The sequence below is a fragment of the Hippoglossus hippoglossus genome, chromosome 14 (assembly GCF_009819705.1).
Source record: "Hippoglossus hippoglossus isolate fHipHip1 chromosome 14, fHipHip1.pri, whole genome shotgun sequence".
NCBI classification, from domain to species: Eukaryota; Metazoa; Chordata; class Actinopteri; order Pleuronectiformes; family Pleuronectidae; genus Hippoglossus; species Hippoglossus hippoglossus.
Genome location: NC_047164.1, coordinates 14,707,166 through 14,732,443, shown reverse-complemented (window position 1 = coordinate 14,732,443; position 25,278 = coordinate 14,707,166). Strand labels below are relative to the sequence as shown.

The 25,278-nt window shown below is 41.5% G+C and overlaps 1 protein-coding gene and 1 long non-coding RNA gene across 2 annotated transcripts; one reads left to right on the top strand and one right to left on the bottom strand.

Annotated features, from left to right (window-relative positions):
• The first annotated feature begins 711 nt into the window (after window positions 1-711).
• Window positions 712-21,205, top strand: ubash3ba (ubiquitin associated and SH3 domain containing Ba). The gene is made up of 14 exons (XM_034605692.1): window positions 712-1,326; window positions 13,388-13,441; window positions 13,660-13,846; window positions 14,949-15,147; window positions 15,353-15,522; window positions 15,625-15,833; window positions 16,718-16,862; window positions 17,080-17,200; window positions 17,309-17,431; window positions 18,043-18,135; window positions 18,576-18,720; window positions 18,818-18,924; window positions 19,837-19,946; window positions 20,047-21,205. The coding sequence occupies exons 1-14, from the start codon at window positions 1,181-1,183 to the stop codon at window positions 20,182-20,184; spliced, it is 1,947 nt and encodes a 648-aa protein (XP_034461583.1). The 5' UTR covers window positions 712-1,180; the 3' UTR covers window positions 20,185-21,205.
• Window positions 9,055-13,366, bottom strand: LOC117773875. The gene is made up of 3 exons (XR_004615987.1): window positions 13,075-13,366; window positions 12,673-12,762; window positions 9,055-9,289 (listed from the first exon to the last, which is right to left on the bottom strand). It is a non-coding gene; the product is annotated as an uncharacterized LOC117773875 (long non-coding RNA).
• Window positions 21,206-25,278: the final 4,073 nt, after the last annotated feature.

Below are 25,278 nucleotides of genomic sequence, written 5' to 3'. Positions count from 1 at the left end.
ATCAAAGATTCAAGACAGGTTTTTCTCTCACTGTGTAAACTGCGTTCTTTCTCTCCAATACGAGTGTACTGTCCCTGTAAGAAAAGTGTCCTGTCTCTTTAAGAAGACTGATCTGTCTCTTTAATGAGAAGAGTCTACTGTCTCTTTAATTAAACTCTACTGTCTCTACTGTATTGTATTTTTAAGGAAAGTGTACTGTCTCTTTAAGAAGAGTGTACTAGGAATCTGTACTGTCTCTCTAAGGAGACTGTACCGTCTCTTTAAGGTAAAGTGTACCGTCTCTTTAAGGAAAGTGTGCTGTCTCTTTTATGAAGACTGTAGTCTCTCTAAGGAGACTATACTGTCTCTTTAAGGAAAGTGTACGTCTCTTTAAGGAAAGTGTACGTCTCTTTTATGAAGACTGTACTGTCTCTCTGAGGAGACTGTACCGTCTCTTTAAGGAAAGTGTACCGTCTCTTCAATAAGACTGTACTGTCTCTCTGTCTCTCTAAGGAGACTGTACTGTCTCTTTAAGGAAACTGTACTGTCTCTCTGAGGAGACTGTACCGTCTCTTTAAGGAAAGTGTACCGTCTCTTCAATAAGACTGTACTGTCTCTCTGTCTCTCTAAGGAGACTGTACTGTCTCTTTAAGGAAACTGTACTGTCTCTCTGAGGAGACTGTACCGTCTCTTTAAGGAAAGTGTACTGTCTCTTTAAGGGAAGTGTACTGTCTCTTTAATTAAAGGGACCGCAGTACAGGGCTGGAGCTGTTCTCTCTCTCTCTCTCTGCTCTGTATTCATTCATAAATAAGACATCTTGTGCAGAGGAAGCTCATCTGTTAGCATCATATTCTTCATCCAGTGAACCGGATGTGAAGGTCGAGCAGGAGCCAGACCCGCTCACCTCCTCTGCGGGCGGACAGTGAGTCAGGGGCCCGATGGAGCAGAGCTGACTTCCCGGGGCTGACCCCTTCATGTGCGGGCCGACAGGAGGCAGCTCGGTCCAGCCCACAGCGTCCGTCGAGAACCGAGAACATGCTCGTTTCCTCGCAGGGTTTGGTGTTTTCTACGCGCTTCCGCTCAGCACAAGTCCTCCCGGATTAAAGAGCCCGCCGACTCCTTCCTGCTTCAACCCTCCGATCGCTTCTTGATTCTAAACAAATGTAAATACGCCAGAGGAGCCGAGGAGCGGACACACTGATGGAGCAGCAGTCAGATATGGCAGCGAAAGAGGACGTGTACGCCAAAGTGACCCCGCGGAGGCAGCGCCAGAGCCGGCCGAGCACCGTCAAACACGGGTCCGCTCTGGACGTGCTGCTGTCCATGGGGTTCCCCAAGACCAGGGCGTGAGTACACACAAACACAGACAGACAGACAGACAGACACACACACACACACACACACACACACACGGTTTCCAGTCTGCATCATCAACATCAGCAGCTGCAAGGAGACACTACATGTCTGCTTCTTACTCCGCCTGTTGTAAACACACGTCCCAGGCTGTGGTTTCCCCCTCTTAAACTGACATTTATACTCTTCAATACACACTAAGTTCATCAACAGGACCATTCTACAAGTTTAAATGTATGTTATTCAGATTTATGTGTTTTCCCATTTTAGTGGCGAATAACACAGACGAAATAAACCTACATTAAAGGGATAGTCCACCCCAAAATGACAATCTACTCTACCACTATGCCGATGGAGGAGTGGGTGAAGTGTTAGAGTCCACAAAAGTATTTTGGTATTTCAGGGGTAAACAGCGTTGCAGCCAAATCCAATACAATCGTTTTTTATGTTTGAAGACGTTGTCCCCAGTTACTTCAATTCTATTGGATTTGGCTGCAAAGTCATAGTGGTGAGTAGGTTATGATTTTGGGTGAACTATCCCTTTAACATCAGTTTGTATGTTGGACTGTAACATTGTTCTATGGATGTGGCTGTTTTTCTTATATAATAGTGGTGGCAGAAATATGTTTATTACATTCATGCAACAGTGTGTTACACTGAAAAGTAAAGGTCCTGATAACCAAAGTTAAAAAGAAAAGTAGTGAAAGTTTATACTACCAGAAAAGTTTCCATAAAAATATTAAAAGTACTAAATGCAAACAGAGCAACTCCTTCTAGTCTTATGTTGCTATATATTATGCAATAGCATTATTATTACTGATGCATGAAGTGGCCTTTTAATGTTGTTAATGGTGAAAGTAGAGCAAATTCATATGAATGATGAGTTTAATTAATTATATTACAACGCAACATATATGAATTGTTAACTGTAAACCTGATGGCTCCTGAACACTTTGAGAATTTGCCAGGAGACGAGCAGTATTGGCTTGTGATTGTAGCCTGCGGATTATGTAATGCCATTCAAAAATGACGAGCAGTCATGAGTGGTCATGTGTAGTCTGCTCGCTGCTTGTGTCAGTGGGGTCAGACATAGCATAACGGTGAATGATTTATTGATGATATGCTCGAGTATTTGGTTTAGAAGTAGAGGATTGATTAAGTCTCAGTGACTGAGACCATCAATCAACAGAGGCATCTTTCATATAAAACCGGAAACCAGAGAAATGATAAGAATGGTAAATATAGACGTGTTGCATTGTCAATGAATCAGAGAATAACCTGAACCAGCCTGAATCATTTTACCCCTGAATACATCCTGTGACAGGGCTTCTGTGGCCACAGACACTTAATCGCTTCACAATTTCAATTTCAGTTCTCACAGCTCAGTTTTTACATCTCAGCCTCCTCTTTCTGCACCGGCTCTACCTCATCAGATAACCTACAGTCATAATGTCCCCGTCTCATTGTTCCTCTTCTCTGTGACACGCCCGTTATATATTAAGCCTGATGATTTGAACAGCCTCGTCTCACACAAAAACCTTTCTGAACGCACAGCAGGGCCCCAAACTGCCTCCAATGTATCAAAAGAAATTTAAAAAAAAAAGTTCACAGTCGTCAGTGGCAGGAATCATCTGGGAGCTGATTAACTCCTGGATCTATTACAGTATCTGCTTTGTCGGATATAAAACCGTCTCCCAAAGTAAAACCAGGGACTAACATTTATCGTGGAGTGTTGACAGTTTCTATTAGCTTTGCTAAGTAAGACAGAAATGGTGAAGAGTCACTTTTCTTTTTTCACTTTTAACTACACTGATGCCGTATCTCAAAAATACAACCTTCTTATCTTCCACCAAACTGACTGGAAGGTCATTCAGGCTTTGATGGTGCCAGACGCCAGCTCTGCCTCCTCCTGCCTCCTGCCCCACTGCAGACAGAGTGAGCAATTGAATTTGGTTATATGTGCAAAACTGGCATCTATTATTGATGACAGAGAACACACTTTGATTTGATCGAGGCTTTAAAATTATAATGAAGCAGAATAATTCAGCGTCGGTAACTTCAAGCCTGTCTGGTCTGATATCTGTGAGGACACAAGAAAAGAACACAAATAGTTGGATAATACAAAAGACGAACGTGTGAACGGCCTGAAAACCCTGATCACCCTGGGTGCTGGAGTTTGTTGTATTAGTTTGATGTGACTTTATTCCAGTAGTAACATACAGATATAAGTGAGAGAGTATTGGTTGGGTATCATTAGAAATATTTTCTTATCCTTTTCTAATAGGACATCCCATGTTTTTTATTAGTGTTAAAAAAGATAACCGTGGCACCTTCCTACTCTATTGATCATTTTAGCTTCTTTCAGAGTTTTTTTGACTCACAACTTTTTTTTGCGGCGGCTCACTTTAGTGCCAGTCAACCACAAAGTGACCTTCACTCACCCACACAGAAAAACAAGTGGGTCCAGGGTACATCATCAACGTGTGTGTGTGTGTGTGTGTGTGTGTGTGTGTGTGTGTGTGTGGCATAAATAACTGGGCATACTGGAGTCACATACCTGTTAACCAGAACTAGGAAACTACAATAATAAGACTTAATTTTATACTAAATGAGTATTGAAAGGACTAGTTATTGAATTACTGTAGTGAGCTAACCAATAACTTTCTAGCTTGTCCGACCCAGTTAGCTTTATTCACTCCCTTTTATCCCAACAGTTGTGTTTACATTTCCTGGAAGCTGCTGTCAGCAAAAGGCTCTTATATATACGCACTGTACACTATCTGCCACGCAACAAGCAGCAGGCAGGCACATTGGATTGCTTCATATCGGATCCATGTGAAAACAGGCAACTGTTTTGATAACAACTTCTCAATGGAGGTTTTGTTTTGGGCAAACATGAGCAGCAGTTTAAGAGTTTTGGCTAGATATAATACAATCTGAAACTGGGAAAATGTTGATTTGAATGAGGACGTGTCCAAAATATCAAAAATAAATGTCAGTTTTGCTCAGGCCTTTCCATAGATGGTGGTGAGAGAGGGAATAATAGGAAAATCAGTTATCAGTCATCGCTTCAGGGAACAAGAGCTTCATTGTGTTTGAGCACTAGGGAGCATGAATCATCACAAGCACACACCAAACAGCCTCTGTGATTTTAATTGGGGGGGGGGGTCTGCTGAGTCATTCAGGAATTGACCAGTGTAATCGGATAGGAGCTGTGTGGACAGGGACCTCTCTCGCTGTGCTGATCGAGCCTGATGGTTGGAGGCGTGCAACTTTGGGAACGTATCCGACTGAGAGTGTGACAGACACACAAGAGGCTATTCTCAGGTTATATTCCTGTGACTCTGGTAGCTATAGCGTGCAGTGAGTGGACCAGAGTAGGGTTAGATCAGGTTTGGTTGGACTATAATGAAAATTTAATTGGGCGGAGTGCTGTTAAATGCTTATGACCGCAACTATTTTCTGATGAGTAAGATCTCACTCCAATTGTCATTTGTTATTCAAAATTTGGGCTGTGACAAATTGTAAATGAGGATTATCACAATTTCTTGGACAAAACAATTAAGTGATTGAGTGAGAAAATAATCGCTTGTTGCAGCCCAAATATGGAACATTTTCTTAAGAGCTCAACTGAATGAACTGTATATAACATATCTGCGTGAGTACTTGGCCTCTACTTTACCCCAAATTCTCTAGTCCTAGAACTCTGGTGGCGAAATACTTATAGTCAACAAATAGTTTGTCTACAAATCATCATAAATGTGTTAAATCTTGTAAACTGTAGAATGTAAACTCTCCCCAAGGTTACTAAAACACACACAATTTCCTAAATAAAATACTGAGGAACACTGCTCTCATTCAGTGATGCACACATTCATGGAAAAACAGATGACTTAATTTCTCCTTCAGTGTGTGTGAATCATACGTTTGTGTTTCATTAATAGAACTTGTGTAACTAGCACTTTCTTGTATCACTGTGGTAAAAGTGGGTGAAGTATTAACTTCTTGTTTTGTTTCAATTTCCTTGGTATTCCAGTTATGTTCTATTGTGCTTGTGCGTAATAAAAATACTGGTTAGTCAACTGGTGACCGTTGAATACAGAACAGGCTGTAGGAAGTAAATTTAAATCGGCACATGTTTAGAGGAACCATTCTTTCAGTTCAAGTGAAGCCTGGTTAACACAGGAAGACAAATGATGAGTGTGTGTAGTTTTAAATGTTAAATGCTAGTGGCTAAAATACTGGAGCTGCATAGATGTTAAATGTAAACACTCATCACAAAGATGAGTCCCTCTGCTGCTCGGCTGGACACGGGAACCTACGGTAGTGGTCATAACGATACTTTAATTTAAACAAATGAATTGGTTTTGAGAAGCATTAGAAACTTCACAACAGCAAAGTGAGCAGAAAGCACGTCTGCGGCTCCGACATGTCAGCAATGCAACATGTCAGCAATGCGTACGAAGCACGAACCTGCCTCAAAGCAGCCGTGCAAAAAAAAAAACTCAACCGAAATAGAAACACATTTGACTATGATGCAGTTTTCAATCATCTACTGCAGCTTTGTTTAGTTTAGTTAGGGCAACAGCCTCAAAGCCTTTTTATTAATCTGGTACTAACATCATGGAGACGGTGGCATTGAACCAGAAGAAGAGGAGCAGTTTCCCGTAAAGGAGCACGACACTATCATGTGACATTTTACACCAATCACACACGTTCTTACAGTGACACTAGCCTGTGGAAAATTCTAAGACCACACTTTGGGGGAAAAAGCCTGTGCCCGGATATGGAGCCTGAAGCACATATGGTGCTTTATTATTTTCTTTCCAGCAAAAGTCATTTTTAAATAAGTAGTTATACGCAGATTTTAATCCTCCGTTGATTAAGTAATTGATTAGCATAGCATTAGCATAATCATTATTGCTCGACTAACCCCATGATAAGGGCCTGTAGGACTGACTTAGCCCGATGACATCTGACAACACAACCGTGCGTCATAACGGTTCGCTGAAATGTGAAAAGTAGCTTCTGCTTTAACATGTTCAACAGTGATACAGTTTTTTAAGGTTGCTCATTTGATGCACATGAAACTGTCTTAAGGCCCAGACGTGTTTATGGTGTGTTCCATCCTGCTTCCTTAGCAGAAAACTTAAAGGTCGCTGTGGTTACTGTGCTGCATCAGGCTATGTATGGTAAATTCACATTTTCTCTTCACCCAAGCTTTTGTGTGTTGAAGAGGAAGTCAGTGTGTGTGCCGACTACGTGAGACTGTGCTCTTTAACCATACACGTAAAAACCACATGTAAAACTTTTTTCTACCGTGGCAAAAAAATGCACTGTGACAACTTTGTCCCGTAAGAGCTCCAGATAAAGGTGATCATGACGCATTGTGTGTACAAACTGTACTTGGGAAACTTTCTGCGTGTGCAGCTCGCAAGCACACACAGCTTCTAGACGACCAAGAGGAAGTCGCCCATTTCCGGAAGTGGCTTGTGACCTTGACTGAGCGCTCTGTTGAGATGGTGGTTTGAGGGCGGCTGAAGCAGGGGGTTCACACGTCACTCGCAGTTGGATACACTGACTGAGTTACCACAGTTCTTACATATCTAAATCTTTTGACAGATTGACTAGTAGATCAGATTCCCAGATTTGATTATTGATTATAAATTAGATTATTATAGAGTTTGGATGTTTTAAAGTTTTTTTTCCTCTTTTTTTTTTTAAGACGCCTATTACGAATCATGGATGTAGCTCTCATACTTGTTTTGTATGACGCAGCCTGGGACTTAGAGGATTGCTGAACGATGCCTCACAGTTTTGGCATTGTGCCTCGGTTATTCTTAGCGAAATGTTTGCTTTGTGCACTTTGACTTGTTTCACTGGCGTCAGGCAGCGCTGAAAATAAAACAGCACTTTAGGTTTGACAGAAGCCTTGATTATCATTTGTTCAAACTGACAAGCTTGATGGACACCAAACTCCAATGAGGAATATTATTAACATCTTTTACACCAGACAGTTGGTTCCATGGTGTCAGTCTCTGTCTTCTGCCTGAACATGTGTACTCCTCATCTCTCTTCTCCAGAAATAATAAAGTGAGAGGAAGAGAAGCGGTTCCAGACACCGGCTGCACACAGCTGGCCTTGTTAGACATGTGGTACTGAAATGTTGCCTTGTCAGCTTCGGAGAAAAGCTTTATGAGCGCACATCACCAGGAGCTGGCCTTGTTAGTGGCTTTGCTGACCCTAAAATAAAGGTTGCGGGCCCCCAAAACACACTTAAATCTTATTTCTTATTCATTTTCTTGCAGAGAGAGGATACAGCTAGGTTGGCCCTGTCCAAAGGGAAGAAAATATAATAATAATAATGAAGCTGTACTTCCTATTTGTACAGCAGTACAAATAGGAAGAACAGCTACACTGCTGTACCAATAGGAAGTAAATAAAAAATAGAAAATATGTGTGCTTAACTTCTTTAATCAACAGACATCCATATTCTATCTGTACACAAACAGAAATGTATAAAGAAAAGTCCTCATATCTCTAATAATGTTTGGTTTCATGCTATGACTATAGTAAAGTCCAAAAAATAAACACAGCATCTTATTCCGGGATAAAGCTTCAACATGATAATTATTGAACTTCAGACTGCAGAATAGGTCATAAATCCTGCCTCCTCCATGTTCATAGACGGTTCATGGACCAAACAAAAAAAATTCTTTTAAAATTTTGAAGTACTTATTATTGGACCACGCTACAATGGATTCATCCCCATATCGCTGCTGCGCAGACTCTTCCTCCTGTGCTAGATGGCAGAGGTCCTATCTGTAACTTCATTTCTGGATAGCGAGAGGAAGTGGAGTGTTGTCCATCTTACAGTCTATGGACTCACATCAAATACTGAACAAATATTGAAAGCTGGATTCATATGGTCACATTTTCTTTCGTAATTCCCCCTGACTGAAGGTCAATGAAGAGGTCAAAACATCAGGTGTTTGGCTCGGTGTGGGCTGGTTGACCAGGCTGGACACAGAGAATCACATTTCCTCAGCTGACGGGGCTCTCCTTAGGGAGCAGTCTGGTGTCGGGCAGTGCTCTCAGTGCTCGTAGTGCGATAAGGGGTTTGTAATGTGTGTTCCCCATCGGCTTGTAAACAGGAAATGTTGAATCGCCCTAAGAGCTGAGTCAGGGAGGGGCCCTTGAGAGCATGTAGCTACAACTTCACACAAGTGTATTGCCAGGGAGGCATAGTTTTTCTCATTTCAATACACTTGTTACGTTATAATACGATCTCCTTGTTGTTTCTTGTTTCTTGGCAATATAGAGCCATGAAAAGCACGACATTATTTCATTGTCTCTGACATTTGCCATATGCGGGTGAAATTAAATGCTGTTTCCAAAATTCCCTGCAGCAGTGGTGCATGTGCAGAGGCCCTCATCTAATAATGCTCATTGTCATTTACTCACACAGTGCGGCTGATTTGAAACCATAGCTAATCTAGAGTGAGTTCTGTCCCTGGCTGTCTCTAATATTTTAATCTTTCTCTAGCTGTGAACAGGAAATGCAGTTTATAAATAACTTGCTTAGTTCTTTCTAAGAGCAAAGGGGAAGCCTTGGGGTTGGATGCAGTTATTGAGCACAGTTTGTCTGTCACCGTTTTATACATTTAAAAAAGGAACTTTCAATCGAGCAAAATCAAACTCTTGGTCACAAAAATATTGAGTTGATTAAAAAAAATGACAAAATGATCAAACAGCAGATGTTATGCAGAGAGCTGTGGTGCAGGATGTCCCAGCTTCCTGGACAAAACCTGCTGGCTCATAAGGGAGAGAAGTTGCCTGTGGAACGCCTCTGCTAACTCTGCCCGGCACAGCTCCATCTCCTGTCGTCGCTCGGCAGCTCCCTGCTACTCCTCTCCTTCTGTCTCTGGAGATGTCGGTGTCCCACATTTCTTTTGCCTCGGGAAATGGAAACCGAAAGAAAGAAAGTTAGTTTGACTTTCTTCTACTCTGGAAAACTAGGGTCACTAAACCACTGCTAACATCCAAGACATGTGTCAGGGAATGGACAATAGGGAAGGGACTAGAAAAAGGTAGAAGCAAGAGTGAGATCACTGACCGACACATCACAGCAGGTGAATTTAACATTGTAGAGTTGAATCCACTATTCACAATCTCATCTGCAGCTGAAGCAAAAACATTCCTGGACAAGAACTTAAAATCAGCTTATCAATGCTGGCAGATATCTGTGTGGACTTGTCCCTGTCACAAACCTCAATCCACGCCTGCTGTAAAACAACCATCAAGGGACCACCGATAAGAATAAAACATGTCTCAGCCTCTTAAAGCCCATTGCACAAACTTCTATAGTGAAGAAATAGCTTCGAGAGAATCCTCCTGATTACATCCAGATTGTTGTTACAGACACATTGTACCGTCTCCAGTTCTTGTGTAGACCAAACAAGGTCAAAAAGAGGATGCCATTAGTACAGCAGCACACACTGCCCTCCTACCTCCTACACCTAAAGAGCAGGGACAACTATATTTGTCTGCTCCACGGGTCCGTCCTGTAGTCTGCTGGCTCTACACCCATGACTGTGTGGCCTCCCAGAACATCACATCATCAAACTTGCACTGATGTCTGGGGTTAATGAGTCAGCAAGCAGGAGGCAGGTGGCCGGTCTGGAGAAGTGGTGTCAGGACAATAATCTCTCCCTAAACGTCAGCAGACGATAATTTATCCACGGACGAAGCGACACCCACCACTGCACATTGGATAGACTGAGGCGGAGAGCAAGCTCTTTTAAACTCCTTGGTGTTTACATCTTTGTGGGTCTCACCTTGACCTGCACCTGGTGAAGAAATACAAAGAACAAGTTGTCGAAAATTTGGCCAAGTATAACCCTCAGCAGCTTCTACACATGCACCGTGCACAGTCTAGTTTTGCAGCTGCACATATGGGTGTTGCGACGGGGTAAGCAAAGCATCCTAGAATGGCTGATTTTGTTAGTTCACAGAAACAACATGATTCGTATAGGGCCCCCCCCAGGTCTCTTTTGCCTGGGGCCCCCAATGGACGTTGGCAGGTACTCACTCAAAGTCACCCATGCATTAGAAAGGCCAGAAGGGGCATCAATACCCAGGGTCCCAACTGTGAAGGGCCCTGTGGGAAGCTTGGATTGAAAAGTTTGTCTATCTGCAATTTTTAGCATCATCAGTACATTATTGTTGTTGTCAGAAACAATAGTTTGAGAGATCATTTTCTGTGCCTATAACAATCATGTTGTTAAAAACAATTCTCAACACTAACGATAATTTGTGGTTGCAGCCCTGTGAGAAACAAAACGTGGATCAGCTGCAGATCTGTCACCAAACCACAATGTGAAAGCGTTAGGTGTTGAGAAAAACGACTTTGAATATGTTGCAGTTCCTGTTTGTGCAGACGGAAACTCAGACAAAATTAACGATGTTTGTATTAAATGTGTTTATGAGCAGTTGAGTTCTTATTGTGTGTGATATGTTAAAGTGTTGATTCAGTTTTATTTATAAGAAAGGTTATAATAAGCGAGGAAGATTTTCTTTCTACGAGCATGTTATCCATTCTACATAACTACATTCAGTGTTAAACCTTTGCTGTATGAATTCATCACATAGATAAACTGCATTTTCTTTTGAAGTGCCCTCTTTTGCTATTATAGGAAGAGGAGCTATTATTTATCTTGGTGGTCCACATCAGAAAAGAAAACCCACTCTATTTAACCTCATGATCTCTTTCCTCATCAAGCTGTCAATGGTGTCTGGACTTTGCCGTTCACATATGAAGAAGGCAGCAGGAGATAATCCGGGTCAGACATGTTCACAACAACAGGAAAGTCTCCGGAGCATTCAGGCGAGGGCTGGCGTCTGGGGAGAGCGTGTAGGAGACAGGACATGACGTATACATTCCGCTGTGGAAATCAAGTGTTTGTTTACAGCACACAGATACCGGCGCCGACCCTTATCACCAAACGCCCTCGTATCTTGTTGTCCTTCCAAGATGACATCATCTTTGCCGTCTTCTGCATGTGTGGTACCTCTTTATCATCCTCACGCCCACTTGCTCATGGTGAACTCTCCGGACATTTTCCTGCTGTATTCTCACATGGGCTGTCAGAGATTCTGTGGAGTTTTTAGTGCAGCGATTGTCCGAAGTTACTGACTCTTGACACTTGTGTTTTCACATTCAGTCCCTCTGAATAATTTCAGGAGATTATCCAGAGCATGTCTGTAAGCAGCTTACGTTTTGACTGTGCTTCTCTGTCTTTGTAGATTGTATTCAATCTTAGTTCAACCTGCATATTATTATATTTGCACATTATTATATTTGTGTGTGCATGCTATAGTAGATTTGTGTGAGCCATCTGTTTTGATGCGGTCGCATTGGAGCTCCCTGCGCTCTGCGCTCTGTCAGGGCACACTGCCCCAGGCTGTGGGGACTTTGCTCTATTTAGGACCCTCTCAGTGGGACACATTTAAAATGGCTCATTGGATTTGAGCGCTAGAGTGGCACAATGGGCACTGTTGACATTGACAACACAATATTGTGTTAACAGTGGATGTGTGATGGTACAAATCAACACGGCTTCTGCTCACTCACTTAACTGTAACCTCAGCTATAGATTGTTATTTTCTACTCATGAGAACAACCAGTCTGAACAGTGACAGGCAGTGCTGTCTTAATGGGCAGCAAATAAAGCACAGCAGCCGGATGGAGCTCTCGTGTTTGGATATCTGATGAAGTGAATGGGTGCTGGGTTGGTTCTCATTGACTTTGCATTTCGCTGTCGTTCACATAAAGAACTGGAGCTGAAAGGAGAAGTGCTCGCATGGCTTGTGGTAGAGTTTTAAAGGTTAAATTCTTCGGAGACGATGTGCGGGTAATTTTCTGTTGCTTCAGACTGAAAAAAGTTATTTATTTATTTATACGTCATGTCCTGCCTCTTGCATTCTCTACCCAGACGCCACCTCTCGCCTGAATGCTTTGGATGTTTTCCTGTTGTTGTTGTTGGGAACATGTCTGACCTGGACAATCTCCTGCTGCATTCTTCATATCTTAAAGGCAAAGTCCCGATTGGCCGGACATTTTCCGTTGTTCATGTCTGAAAACGGCTGTACTCTCAGCTCCCACCATTTTGTATCTTAAACATATACACACTCATTTAGGAATGTTGTGTGTAGTTTTTGCCAGATCGTTTTAGATCAGGCTGTATAAGAGTGTAGTGTGTTCAAACAGTGTGTCGCTGATGCGTTGATTGGCTGAGAGAAGGCCGGAGATGTATGTGAACCTCCAGAACTACACTCACATTTAGAAATTCTCCGTTCATCCTCTCTGAACAGAAGAGAAGAAGAAAGCTGCTCGACCCAGTGAATCCCTTCAGAGGCGGCCCACAATGCTAGAGGTTTTATAAAAAGACACTAATTAGATTATGAGCACTCAAGAGTCATCATGTTATCAGCTCTCTCTTGTTTCATCAACGTCTGGAGAAATTAGAGTCAACGAAATGACTCAGCTAAATCTCGTCTCCGGACACAGACACTGCATCTTTCTTATTATTGTTGATTATACTAAGACACAAGGGATTGATGATAACTTTTCTCAGCATCACTGTCACATTTTGAGATTTTAACATTGTGACCTTTTGCTGCTGCAGGAATTCATTGTCAAAACCAAGACTGAGAGCTGGTTTTCTCTAGAACCGACTCACCTGTAACAAAACCACATCCTGATTGAGCTTCATGCAGCGGTTGAACACACTAAACGGGTGCTGGAGCCGGAGATTTCAAACAATACAACTGTTTCAAATCCATATCCGAGCTGTTCCTCTGAACCTCCGGTATGATTTAAGAACCCCTGTTCCTTTTGTGAATTATAGTGCAGTTGTTGTCATTTCCCAGCTCTCTTGGGTTCTCGCTTTGCTGACATGTGGAAGCGCAGCAATCTCCTCCCAATAACCGCGTCCGGAAGAGAATCTATTGATTTTTCTGACTGTGTTCTGACCTCCTCTTTTCTCTTTGCAGCTTGAAAGCTCTGGTTTCAACAGGAGGCAAAAACGTGCAGGCAGCTTGTGACTGGTGAGAATTACACTTCTCCTTAAATGCTCTCTCACACTTATTAATGAAAATGAAAATGTTAACAAAGGTAAACCTGACATGCCCCTGACCCAGTTTAACGTTTGCATTGACGTGTCACTGTGCCGTGTCAACAGTAGTGCCCTCTGCTGGACGTTGGCCGTCCTCACCTTCAGTCTTATTGGTTGTGTGTGTGTGTGTGTGTGTGTGTGTCGCTCCAGGCTCTTCTCCCATGTGGACGACCCTTTCCTGGACGACCCTCTGCCCAGAGAATATGTGTTATATCTGCGACCCAGCGGGCCGCTGCTGCAGCAGCTCTCACTCTTCTGGCAGCAGTCCCGCCTCTCCTGTGGCAAGAATAAGGCGCACAACATCTTCCCCCATATCACCCTCTGCCAGTTCTTCATGGTCAGACTCTGTGTGTGTGTGTGTGTGTGTGTGTGTGTGTGTGTGTGTGTGTGTGTGTGTGTGTGTGTGTGTGTGTGTGTGTGTGTGTGTGTGTGTGTGTGTGTGTGTGTGTGTGTGTGTGTGTGTGTGTGTGGGGGGGGGGGGGTCTATGCACCATATATTTGTGACATCCTGTCTCATCTCACTAAAGCTCTTTATGAGCATACAGTCAACAACATGGAATTCATTAAATGTGGTTTTCCTCAAGTTTACTTTCATGTTTCTCTAAGAAACTAAACTAAATTTCATATTATCTTGTTAGTTTGCAGAATTCATTGACTCCCTGTCATTTCTTCATGATAAATCCCTGTTCTGACCCCACTTCCTCTGTTTACACATTTTATGTAAAAAAAAAATCTTCTTTCTCAATATATTTGGCTGTATGGATTTTTTTCATTTTATTTATAATATAGCTTAAACTGTAAAATATCATGCCTCAATTACATTTCTTTGTTATATATATAACATCTTAAAAATCAATGCTAATGTTTTGTCATATCCGCCAATGTATTGGTATCAGAAATATTTTACTCCCTAATATTGGTAACAGCATCAGCCCCCAGAAATCTGTATCTGTCGAGCTCTATTCATAATTTTTTTATGTGCTCCTTGTTACATGATAGATTATTTTGTAAAAGATACAGACCTTCATGGTTCCCAGAGGATAAATTCTACCAATTTTTAGTATCATACCACTTTATCTCTAACGCCAACAGCAAATATCCCAACATCTCCTGCATAGTTTGGTGCAAAAAGTGATTCATGGTTCCCAGATTATGAACTTTAATAACTGTGGTGGTCCCCTCACCAAATTCCACCATCTGCTCCAAAGTTTTATCTGCTAAATATTTGTTTTTTGACCAAACCTGCAAAAATAATATCAACCTCAGCTTTTTGTATTAAATACTCCTAGCATGGCTGTTGTTGGATCATGATTCCACCTCTTTGACGTTCATTTATGTCTCATGGGCACATGTGATGGATGTCTCATGTAATGACCGGGTGCTCCCTGTTTCACTGCTGACGCTGACTTTCCTGTTTTGTTGTCTCTGCTTTTTCTCAGTGTGCCGACGGGAAGGTGGAGGCTCTGTCCGAAGCTCTCCAGACCACAGTGGCCAAGTGGAAGGGTCGCATACCAATGCCCCTCCCCCTGGAGCCCTACACCTCCTCGAGCTTCATCGGCCTCTTCGTGGAGGAGCAGGTGGCGGAGGTGCTGAAGAGCTTCGCTGCTGATTTTGCCACAGAAGCAGAAGCTAAAGCAGGTTTGAGTCACATTATAAACTGCCAGATGTGGACTTATTGCATTTACTGTAATCATCTTTTGGGGATTATCGCAACTGTATCACCAGATGATATATATTCATTGTGTGTTAATGTCAGCAGAGAACCTTTATAATCCAAAGAATGTAAAAGGAACTTTACATCATTGTCATATATCTGGTGTTCAAATGTTCCTCTTTTATCCAGATGTTCATGTGGAGCCCCATAAGAAACAACTCCATGTCACTTTGGCGTACCACTTCCAAGCCAGTCACCTTCCAATTTTGGATAAGTTAGCCAAAGACGTGGATGTGACTTCGGGCTGTGACTGGCTCTCTGTGCTCTTCTCGCGGGACATTCGATTTGCAAACCACGAGGTAGATACAGGTTCCCTTACTTAGTTATTTGCATTAAGTGGAAGAAATGTTGAACTTCTTATCACCACTGTCTAATGGTTGTTCACTGTCTGCCCCCTGTAGACACTGCAAGTCATGTACCCATACTTGCCACAGAATGATGATGAGCTCGAGCTGGTGACGGGGGACTTCATCTTCACGTCTCCGGCGGAGCAGGGCAGTGCCAGCGAGGGCTGGGTGTACGGCTCGTCGCTGAGCACGGGGCTGTCCGGCCTGCTGCCCGAGAACTACGTCAACCGTGCCGATGAGTCAGACACCTGGGTTGTTCACGGGTACGGGAAGCCAAATGCGATACTCTGCACAGACACAAACAAAATCCATGGAGGTGTAGTGGAAGCACCTGAGATTGTGCACAGACCAGTGACAGATCATCACCAAAACCAAAACGTCCCTTTTTGACACCACTTCCCTTCTATCTCAAACTTGCAAATCTCTCCAGTGTGTTTTTTTTTACAGCACAAATAAGAAAATGTTGTCGTGGCAGCTGGAAAGGTTACAGCAAGAGAACAGAAATGAATCATTGTGTTAGCCTGCCTTCTTACTGGCCCTGTGACTGGGCTTCTTCGCCCCCACATTATTATTATACCCTTTGAACATGCTGTGTTTCACAGTCATAGGAATTTCTCAGCAGCTGACACTAAACTACAGAACTCACTTCCTCCTTCCATTCATTCCTCTCACTCTATTGATATTTTCACGACTTAACAAAAACAATTTTACTTACTATTGTTTTTTAATAATATAATAATAATACAACTTTCTGTAGCTAAACAAGGTTACAAAGTGCTTTACAAAATACAAGGGAATAAAACAACATATAACAAAACGAGACAAAACTAAAATAAGAAACGTAACAATAAACATCCATGAAAACAAGTTAAAAATAATTTAAAGTCTTTTGGATAAAAAATATGTTTTAAGAAGCAATGATTTAAAAACAGGTTAATCTCCTCAGGTAAGGATTTCAAAGCCTCGGGGCCTTGATGGCAAAAGTCTGGTCACCGTTTATTCCAGTTTTTGTGCAAGGTCATATCACTTCATACTGTTAAGTGCACAGTAGTTGGTTATTTAATTTAATTTCTTTTCTTACTGTGGATAAATGTATTACTCATATTTGAAACTTGAGTTGAGTTCTGTGCGTTTGTCCGATTCTCAGGTCACACTCCATCCTCAACTGTGCCTCTCCATCTAACTCTGGCAGCACTGTGGGCGGGTTGTTGTTTGATGGACAGATCAACGACAGTCTACTCGACAGTCTGGTGGATTCTCCCAGCCTCGCCGGCCTCTGTCCTCCCCTGCAGGTACAGTGGTTTTTGTATTGTGGGACTTCTCCTTTTAAAACTAAGTATCCTCAGGCTGTATGATGAAGTGAAAACAACATCATGAACCTTGCTGCTCTCTAGTGGCAATGTTGTGCCTTCCAATGAGTGCTGTGATTAGCTGTGTAGGCATCCAGCTTCAGATCAATGCTGTGTCAGCTTGTGTCCAATTCCTCACAATTTGAAATCTTCCTCTCAGGTGTCGAGGCCACCGAGTCAGTCCTCCCTGTCTAAGATGAGACTGTTTGTGTGTCGCCATGGGGAGAGGATGGACGTGGTGTTTGGGAAACACTGGGTCACTCAGTGCTTTGACTCCAAAGGTTAGCATGCAGGGGAGATGACACCTTTTCACCCTGCAGACGGACATCAGACACGTTTGACTTGAGTATTTCTGAATTCTCATAAGAGTCTCATTTGTGTCCGTGAAGGTCGATACGTTCGCTCTAATCTCAACATGCCGTCCAGCCTGCCGGCCAGAGCCGGGGGTCATCGGGACTATGATAAGGATTGTCCAATTACAGTGTTTGGCTCCACCCAGGCTCGTCTTGTGGGTAAGTGCATCTTTTTTTGTTGGATTTCTTTTCTTTTCCTGGTGTTGTTTAAATCAGTTTGTAAAGAACTAATGAATAGTTACCACAGATGACTAAATGATTGAAAGACGGATACTGCTAACACTACAAATGCTAGAATGGCTGTCAGTAGAGCACATACCTCCGCCAAGGCAGCTGTCCCCTCATGGAACCACATTTCATTTTACTCTATCCATATTTTTATTTTGATCTGCACCAAAATGCACACACTAATAGATATGAGTCCCCTAAACATGACTGACTTTTATCATCAAGATCCTTAATTATTCTGTAAGAAATCAAGGAAAATGTTGAAGAACATCCTATCTCACAGTGTAAAGAAAGTGATAAAAATTCCTGGAACCGCCCCCTCATCTGGATCTGTACCAACATTTTATGGATTCTTCTCTGACCCCTCCCGCATCCTTCCACCAAGTTTTGTGTTAGTCCGTCCAGTAGTGTTTGCATGATCCAGCTAAGTGACAAACAAAATCAAATCATAACCTCCTTGGCAGAGATAATTATGTTTCCTTAATTATATAACAATCAAGATGCCTGACATAAGACTCACAGTGTTTTTTGATCCATCGCAGGTGAAGCTCTGTTGGAAAGCCACACAGGGATAGACTTCGTTTACTGCTCTCCTTCTCTCCGCTGCGTCCAGACAGCTCAGCACATTGTGCAGGGTAGGAACTCGTCTTCATTTCCCTCGTCAATACTCCGACCACGGTCACAGACAACTGACACAGCATCTTTTTTCGGCTCCTCAGCTGGAATGGTTCACAGACAATGTTGGATCTTAAACCTTCAGTTTGGTTTAGATGTGTGGTTGTTTCATTATTTAAAGCATTAAATGTTAACAACAAACCTTCTCAGACTCAGACACTGGAGAAGAAAGAGATTCAACAGAAAGTCTAACTTCTTTTCATGTCTTTGCACCTAATGAATGTTTTTTCTTCTTTTTTAGAAATATTTCTTTGTCAAAACCTTGTTGCTGTTCACATTAAGATGTCTTTATAGATTTTATACACAAGTTCTAACAGAGCAGGTCAAACTGACATTGAGTAAATGCCAGTGTGACCAGAAGACACGACTTCCTCTCTGACATGCGTTCTCTATGCGGCAGGTCTCCAGCAGGAGGGAAAGACAAAACTCCGAGTGGAGCCTGGTTTGTTTGAATGGACCAAGTGGGTTTCGGGCACGTGTTTACCCAGCTGGATCCCCCCGGCTGAGCTGGCTGCTGCTAACCTGAGTGTGGACACAACATACAGGTACACAGCAAGTGCTATAGAATCTATGCACTTTTTTTTGGTAATCTGTGATGCTGCGGTTGACAATAACCCTCTCTGGTTACGGTTTTGCTCCTAGACCTCATATTCCCGTAAGTAAGCTGGTGGTTTCAGAGTCTTACGACACCTACATCAGCCGGAGCTTCCAAGTGACACGAGAGATCCTGGCCGAGTGCAAGAGCCTAGGTAAAGTGGAAATGTGCATCCCCGTGCTCGTCTGAAGGTCCCAATGCCAGAGTAGTGTTGTTCTAATGTGGGTGTGTTCATGTAACAGGTAGCAAAGATAAAAGGACAGGGGTGATAGGTGTTTAATAATAAAATATAATATATATAAAATGTCTGTATTGTCTAAAAAGTGGTGTGAGACACTTGTGAGAGATGGACATGCAGTTTGCAAGTGACAAAAGTTAAACATAAGACAAGTTCACATTAGAAGCTACTATTTAGAGCGAATTGTAGAATTATATTTATTGGTTTATAGATAACAAGACGCCTACAACTCAGCAACTCGTATGCCAAAATGTTTGCCGACTTTCAGAGTTGTTTTTCCAGCCGGGAACTCCTTTTTACGATTATTCTGACACCACGTGAATGCACAAGAACTGCCACGTATCCACGGTCTTTACGAAAACACAAAATGTCGGCAACATCCACTTGCTACTTTGGCTATTTTGTTTTTGAGATGATTATATTTCACAGCTTCCTGTTTTGATTAGTTTTTTCTTGTTGGAATTATAATCTATGGTGGCCAGTGCGCACCGAGTATGAAAGAAAAATGTAAACTGAACAATGAAACATGCTCCTGCTTCGCTGGCCCTATCCAAAGAAAATGTACCAGACTCTATATACACACATAATATAACCTTCAAAATTAATAGGGTAACATAATTGTAAAAGAAAATGCCTTGCCTTCAGAATCTAAATGTTTACTTTTGATCAGGGGGCCAAAAGCAAAAAATTTTCTGTTGATACTGTCCCAGCCTCTATGTCAAAGAGCCTGAACACTTCAAACTGCGTATAATGACTGGTGAGTGTTCATAAACATCACAGTGAGAGAGAGCTATCTGTGGAATGTGCGTCTCTACCTCTTTCTCACAGGAAACACAGTCCTGATCGTGGCCCATGCCTCTTCCCTGGAGGCCTGCACTCGCCAGATGCAAGGCCTGAGTCCCCAAAACTCGAAGGACTTTGTCCAGGTTGTCCGAAAGGTCAGTCCGCTCCCCTAGTGACGATGCGTCTTTAAATTCTATCCTCTCCGCATCTCTTTTTCTCTGATAACAATCTCATCTGTCTGCTTTTTCTGTGCAGATTCCTTACTTGGGTTTTTGTGCATGTGAAGAAATGGGTGAGACGGGGGTGTGGCAGTTGACTGACCCACCCATCATGCCTCTGACACACGGACCCAATCACAGTTTCAACTGGAGGGAGATGCTAACACAAGACTGAGGGATGCGCTGTTTGGCTCACTGTCTTTCAGCTGCCCTGAACTGCTGAAAAAGTATTTATTTTTTAACTCACACTGCTATAAATCCAGCCCAACGACCAAAAAAAGCAAACCTAACTATGGCTTCTGTCATCGTGCAAAAGAAAATATGCATAAAGCGAGGCAAACGTACGGCTCAGGAAAGAGAAAAATCCGGTTTGTTTGGAGATCACAGCCAAAACCGGAGCTACAGGTCGGTGGCATGGCCGTCAACATTCCTCTGCTTTGACCCAAAATGTAGAGGTGCAGCTAGAATATCGGGAGATTGCTTGAAGGTTCCTGATGAGCCTGGTTTTATGCCACGAGAAGCTGCGTCATGAAGCCCCCCGTCTGTGGCTCCAGCTCAGGAGGAAAGGGCCGATGAAGACTCTGCTCTGCTGCCTTCGCACACACACTGTGACAAGAGTTCAATGAGAGGACTTGTACCACAGAATTACTTTTTCCATGTGTTATTATTTAACCCGTAGCTGTGACCCTCCTGCAGAAGAAAAAGCACAAAAGAAATGTTGACAATCAGAAACGGAAGAACTGATCTTCATTACTTCTGGTGCTGTGGTGGGAAGATTATCACAAATGTTTTATCCCTGTAAATGTCATATCATTAAGCGATTCCTCTTAAGTTAACATGTGTGTGCCCACGTGAATCCTTTAAGCTTCCTGTGAGGTCGTGGTCTGCAGGCAGTATGTGGAGGCAATGCCGTTTCTGTTACAAACTTAGAAATCAATATAATGAAATGGGTTGTTACTTATGTCCAGATGCATTGACTAAACCTTGTTGCTTGTTAATCATGACCCTGACACACACTCTCTGTAAGCCTGATAACCACACTGCTTTTCAAACACGTTTCATTGCATTTCAGTATTTCTTTGATCATGTCAGATGATTAAAATGCTTTCTGCCTATACCACTTATTTGTTGTATGACACAGAAAATCTCTCACCAATGAATAAAGCAAAGTTGTGGAGGTATGTCGGCTTATATACATCAGCCTGCACCATGTGATCTGTAAAAACGTCTTCATGCCAGGAAGAGAAGTGAGGAAAACTATATTCACTATATTATTTGAATATTATTTATTCACTATATCTTTTTACCTTATCTGTATCAGAATTAGGGACATGGAACCTTTTATTTTACATTCTTTTGACTTGACAAGGCAGGAAAAGCTCAGGTGGAACAACATTGGCACTGAGAGTACATACAGTACCTGCGCCAAGGCCCCACACATGAAACTACATTTAAATTAACTTGATCCAGATTGTTATTAGGATCTGCACCAATTTGCGCACACTCATAAATATCAGTCCCCTAAACATGCTTGTATTTTTTTCATTAATATCAATAAATTATTCTCTGAGGAATTAATGAAAATTGAATGAATGTTATAGAAAGTGAAAAAAAATAAAGATACTGAATCCACCCTTTATATGGATCCACACCAAAATGTAATAGAAACCACAACCTTTCCACGTGGTAATCCATCCTGTAGTTTTTGTGCAATCTTACAAACCAACTAAACAAACATACGGGTGAAAACATAAGCTCCTTGGTGAAAATAACATAAAGGCTCAATTCCATTTAGTGTCCCAGACTGTTCTAGAGACCTGCCAAGCACAACACCAGGACCTCCACCAAGGGGGATGCAGCCGTTATTAATGTTATTCCATAAAGCTGATGTGCTTTTCCTGTTGTGACATGTGAAAATGTCTGCTGTGCCAAGTAATGAGATCCTGTAAAGTCAAGTATTTAGGACAGAAAACGTACATCTTTTATATATTGATATGTATTTATGTATATTCATGTCCCTAATCCTTGCCCTTCAACCGAATGAAATTGAAAGAAGAAGCACTCACTGTTACTTTATAGGTTTTAAGTGTTTCGCTTGGGTAGAGGAGTTTATCAAGCACTGACTTTTGCCATAAAGAGTCTGCATCAATAATCCAGGTCCCTTATCACCTCCCAACAAATAAAATATCTAGTTGTCTTCCCTGAATATTAATGTTGATGATTATTCTGTTATTTTTATCATCATTATAATTAATAATAGCTTTTTGTGTGTTTTGAGATTAGATTTTTGATTGTTATTCTGCGTTACATTTTAGTAAAAGAATGTAATTAAAGGCCAAACAACAGAATCGATTTAACTAGACAGTTGGAGTATCTTTATCTTTAGAGTTTGTGGATAAAATAATACTTGGAATTGATATCCAAACTTTGATCGGGCAACTGTACTGATCAGACAAACAGCAGCCAATCAGAAACGATCTCATTAATGTCCCAACGGCAGACAGAAGCAGCCAATTAGAAACAAGTGTGAGGAAACATTAGGCTCCTGGAACAAACAAGGATTTATCAGAACTTTTTAAAAGAAACAAGGTTCGGAGCCCTGTGCTTGGTGTTTTTATGTGGTTTCGCACCAATAGTCTCATCTGTGTCGTGTCCGGCTGTGAAGCTCCATTTTGGGCTTCACCATCCTAAGGTGGGCGGTGAAAACGAGGAGGGGGACATGGGTAAGAGATGTTCCTCTGTGTTACATTCACAAAGCGTATCAATTAAATCTGTGCGCTGATTAACGACGTTTAAGAAGATTAGACGAAGACATTTTATTAAGCAGCTTTTTAAAAGTTGTAAACTCACCTGTCTTAGCTGGACTCCACCACCTGATGGCGCTGCTGTGGTGGTGCAGGTGTCTGCGTTAAGAAAATAGTTATAGAAAATAAAAAACTATGAAAGTATAATCTCTGTTTAACATGATTTGATAATACAATGAGAGTCATTGTAACTTTAAGTGAAAAGTGAGATACACCGATTTATTGTTTATGCCCATCATCTGGATCAAGCAAGATGCTGCCTTCACGGGAACTCCGACAGAAGACAACTCCTTGTGTATATTTAAATTCAAGGCAATAACAGCGGCGTCATCGGAAAGAAACAGTTCACGCCATGTTGGTGCAATTTAAAAGTTGACACCCTGACGGTCGGAGTAAGAACAGAAAGCTGACAGAAATACTGAAGTAAAGCAAAGGGTCGTCTCAGTTCTCCTCATGAATCTGTGGTGTGATAAAGGAGCAGGACGAGTTAGCTCCTGGTAGCTAACACTTACAGCCGGTTATCCTCTGTTGCTAGCGCAGGTGAGACATTCTGTGTTTAATTCTTAGATATAATATGAACAGCAGATGTGTAGAGTTGTGTTAATGTCCGCGGAGAAGAGCAGCAGCTTAGTGAGCTTGAAACATCAGTTTCACATTTAACAAATTCAAGTTTCTATACATTTGAACACACATGACCACTTCTTTACGTGTACAGTTTATCATCCTTATCTCCTGTACGTTCACGTTCAGCTGCTGACCTCTGACCCCTCTGACAGCCCTTAAAGTGCTGTCATGAGAATACAAACCTTTAAACACACTGTTTGTTGGTAACACTCAGGTATTGTGATACAAAATGTATCTTAAATCATATTCGTTATATTTTAAAATAAATTAAAACACATTGCTTTAATGTGACTCTAATGTTCCCATTTTGAATTCACAAGTAGCTTTATCAGCATATCAACACAATTCTTTTTTTATCTAAAAGAAGTGAGTGATGAATTTCAAAATAAGGCCCAGTTATACTGGTTATAGTGTTTTTCACATGTGGAGAAATGTAATCAAATGTTAACGGTGTATAATGTATGACTTAAAAGACCTGGAGTCCATTTATATTTCCTTGATTGAAAAAAACAAATTGATATTCTGAAATATGATAGTCTATATAAAAATGCATGGGGCTCTACTATTACCAGTATTTTAAAATTGTTATAAAGGAATCTTCTGTGCACGCAACAGTAAAGTCAATATTAGCATGGTCCTGCACACCACTAGAAAATTGTATGATCTTGTAATGTAATGTTCTCTAAACTGTTATATCTGGTTATTTGGTCAATACCATAGACTGTAAACAAAGATGGATGACACATCTCCACTTCCTTCCAGATAATCTACTTTTGGGTAGCAGCAATGTTGTGCATTTTTATATACAGTCTATGGTTTATACATACTATGAAAGTCAACTTAAGATATACTATATCTTCGGCTAAATTAGTCACTATATTTGAACATGTCTTTCAAAATACTGTAAAAGGAAGTAAAAGAGAGTCAAGGACCTTCTTCCAATATTTACACCTATATAAGGTCATTTAATTTTGAGATTAAGCTCCTCATTTTCCATGATGTCTTAACGCAGCACATTCTCACAGACAGACAAGGTTTGTCACAAACACTAGATGGTGCTGTATGATGACCAATAGAAGTAGGAGCCCTTCTGTGAACTACATCCAAACACTTGGACTATCAGCACATTTCTGTATTTCGATTTTCTCTGCACCAAATTCAATAATTTTATTTTATTTTAATAGCTCATACCAAAACAAATCTCTTTAAACGTCAACATGCAATCTTCATGAAACAGCACTTATATAAAATAGGTTTGCTTGGTGCTCAGTGGTTATACTTAATCCATGCATATCCCTGCAGGGCTCGGAGGGCAGGGGCAGTGAAGGCCGGTGTCCCTGCAGGTAGCAGATAGGCGTTCAGTGACTCACTCCTCTGGATGGATGAACACCTATGAGGTTAGTTCTTGTCTCTGTTTCCACTCTTCTTGAAGTTAAGAATTATGAAGAAAATCAGTAGCAGAGCTGGTGCTCTTTTTTCACACATTTATAGTAATATATTTACTGTTAGTTAATGGGCATTTGTGAAAGTAATTTCAAATTTAATTTAGATTAATAATCGAGTTTCAATATTCAAGCTTGAACCAAAATACATCAGAATTACACATTAACTCCTTTTAATGTAATAATACATTTCCCCCTTCAAAAGAGTATCCTTTTACTGATGTCTCTTCTATAGTACTACATCTGAGTTGCTATTTGCAATATATCTATATCTCTCTTCATTTATTTTTTAGCTAGCCACGCACTGTGTTTAATATTAAACAATCAATCCTCAGACAAGTAATGCAGGCAGACCATCACTTTCATTGTCATAAGTTAGGACAAATATATCCTTCTTGT

What these genes read in the sequence shown, in the direction of transcription:
- ubash3ba (XM_034605692.1), top strand. Translation starts at nt 1,181, where the DNA reads ATGGAGCAGCAGTCAGATATGGCAGCGAAAGAGGACGTGTACGCCAAA. An exon ending in AGAAGCAGAAGCTAAAGCAG is followed by an intron (nt 15,148 to 15,352) that starts GTTTGAGTCACA and finishes TCTTTTATCCAG; the next exon opens with ATGTTCATGTGGAGCCCCAT. An exon ending in TCAGTGCTTTGACTCCAAAG is followed by an intron (nt 17,201 to 17,308) that starts GTTAGCATGCAG and finishes GTGTCCGTGAAG; the next exon opens with GTCGATACGTTCGCTCTAAT.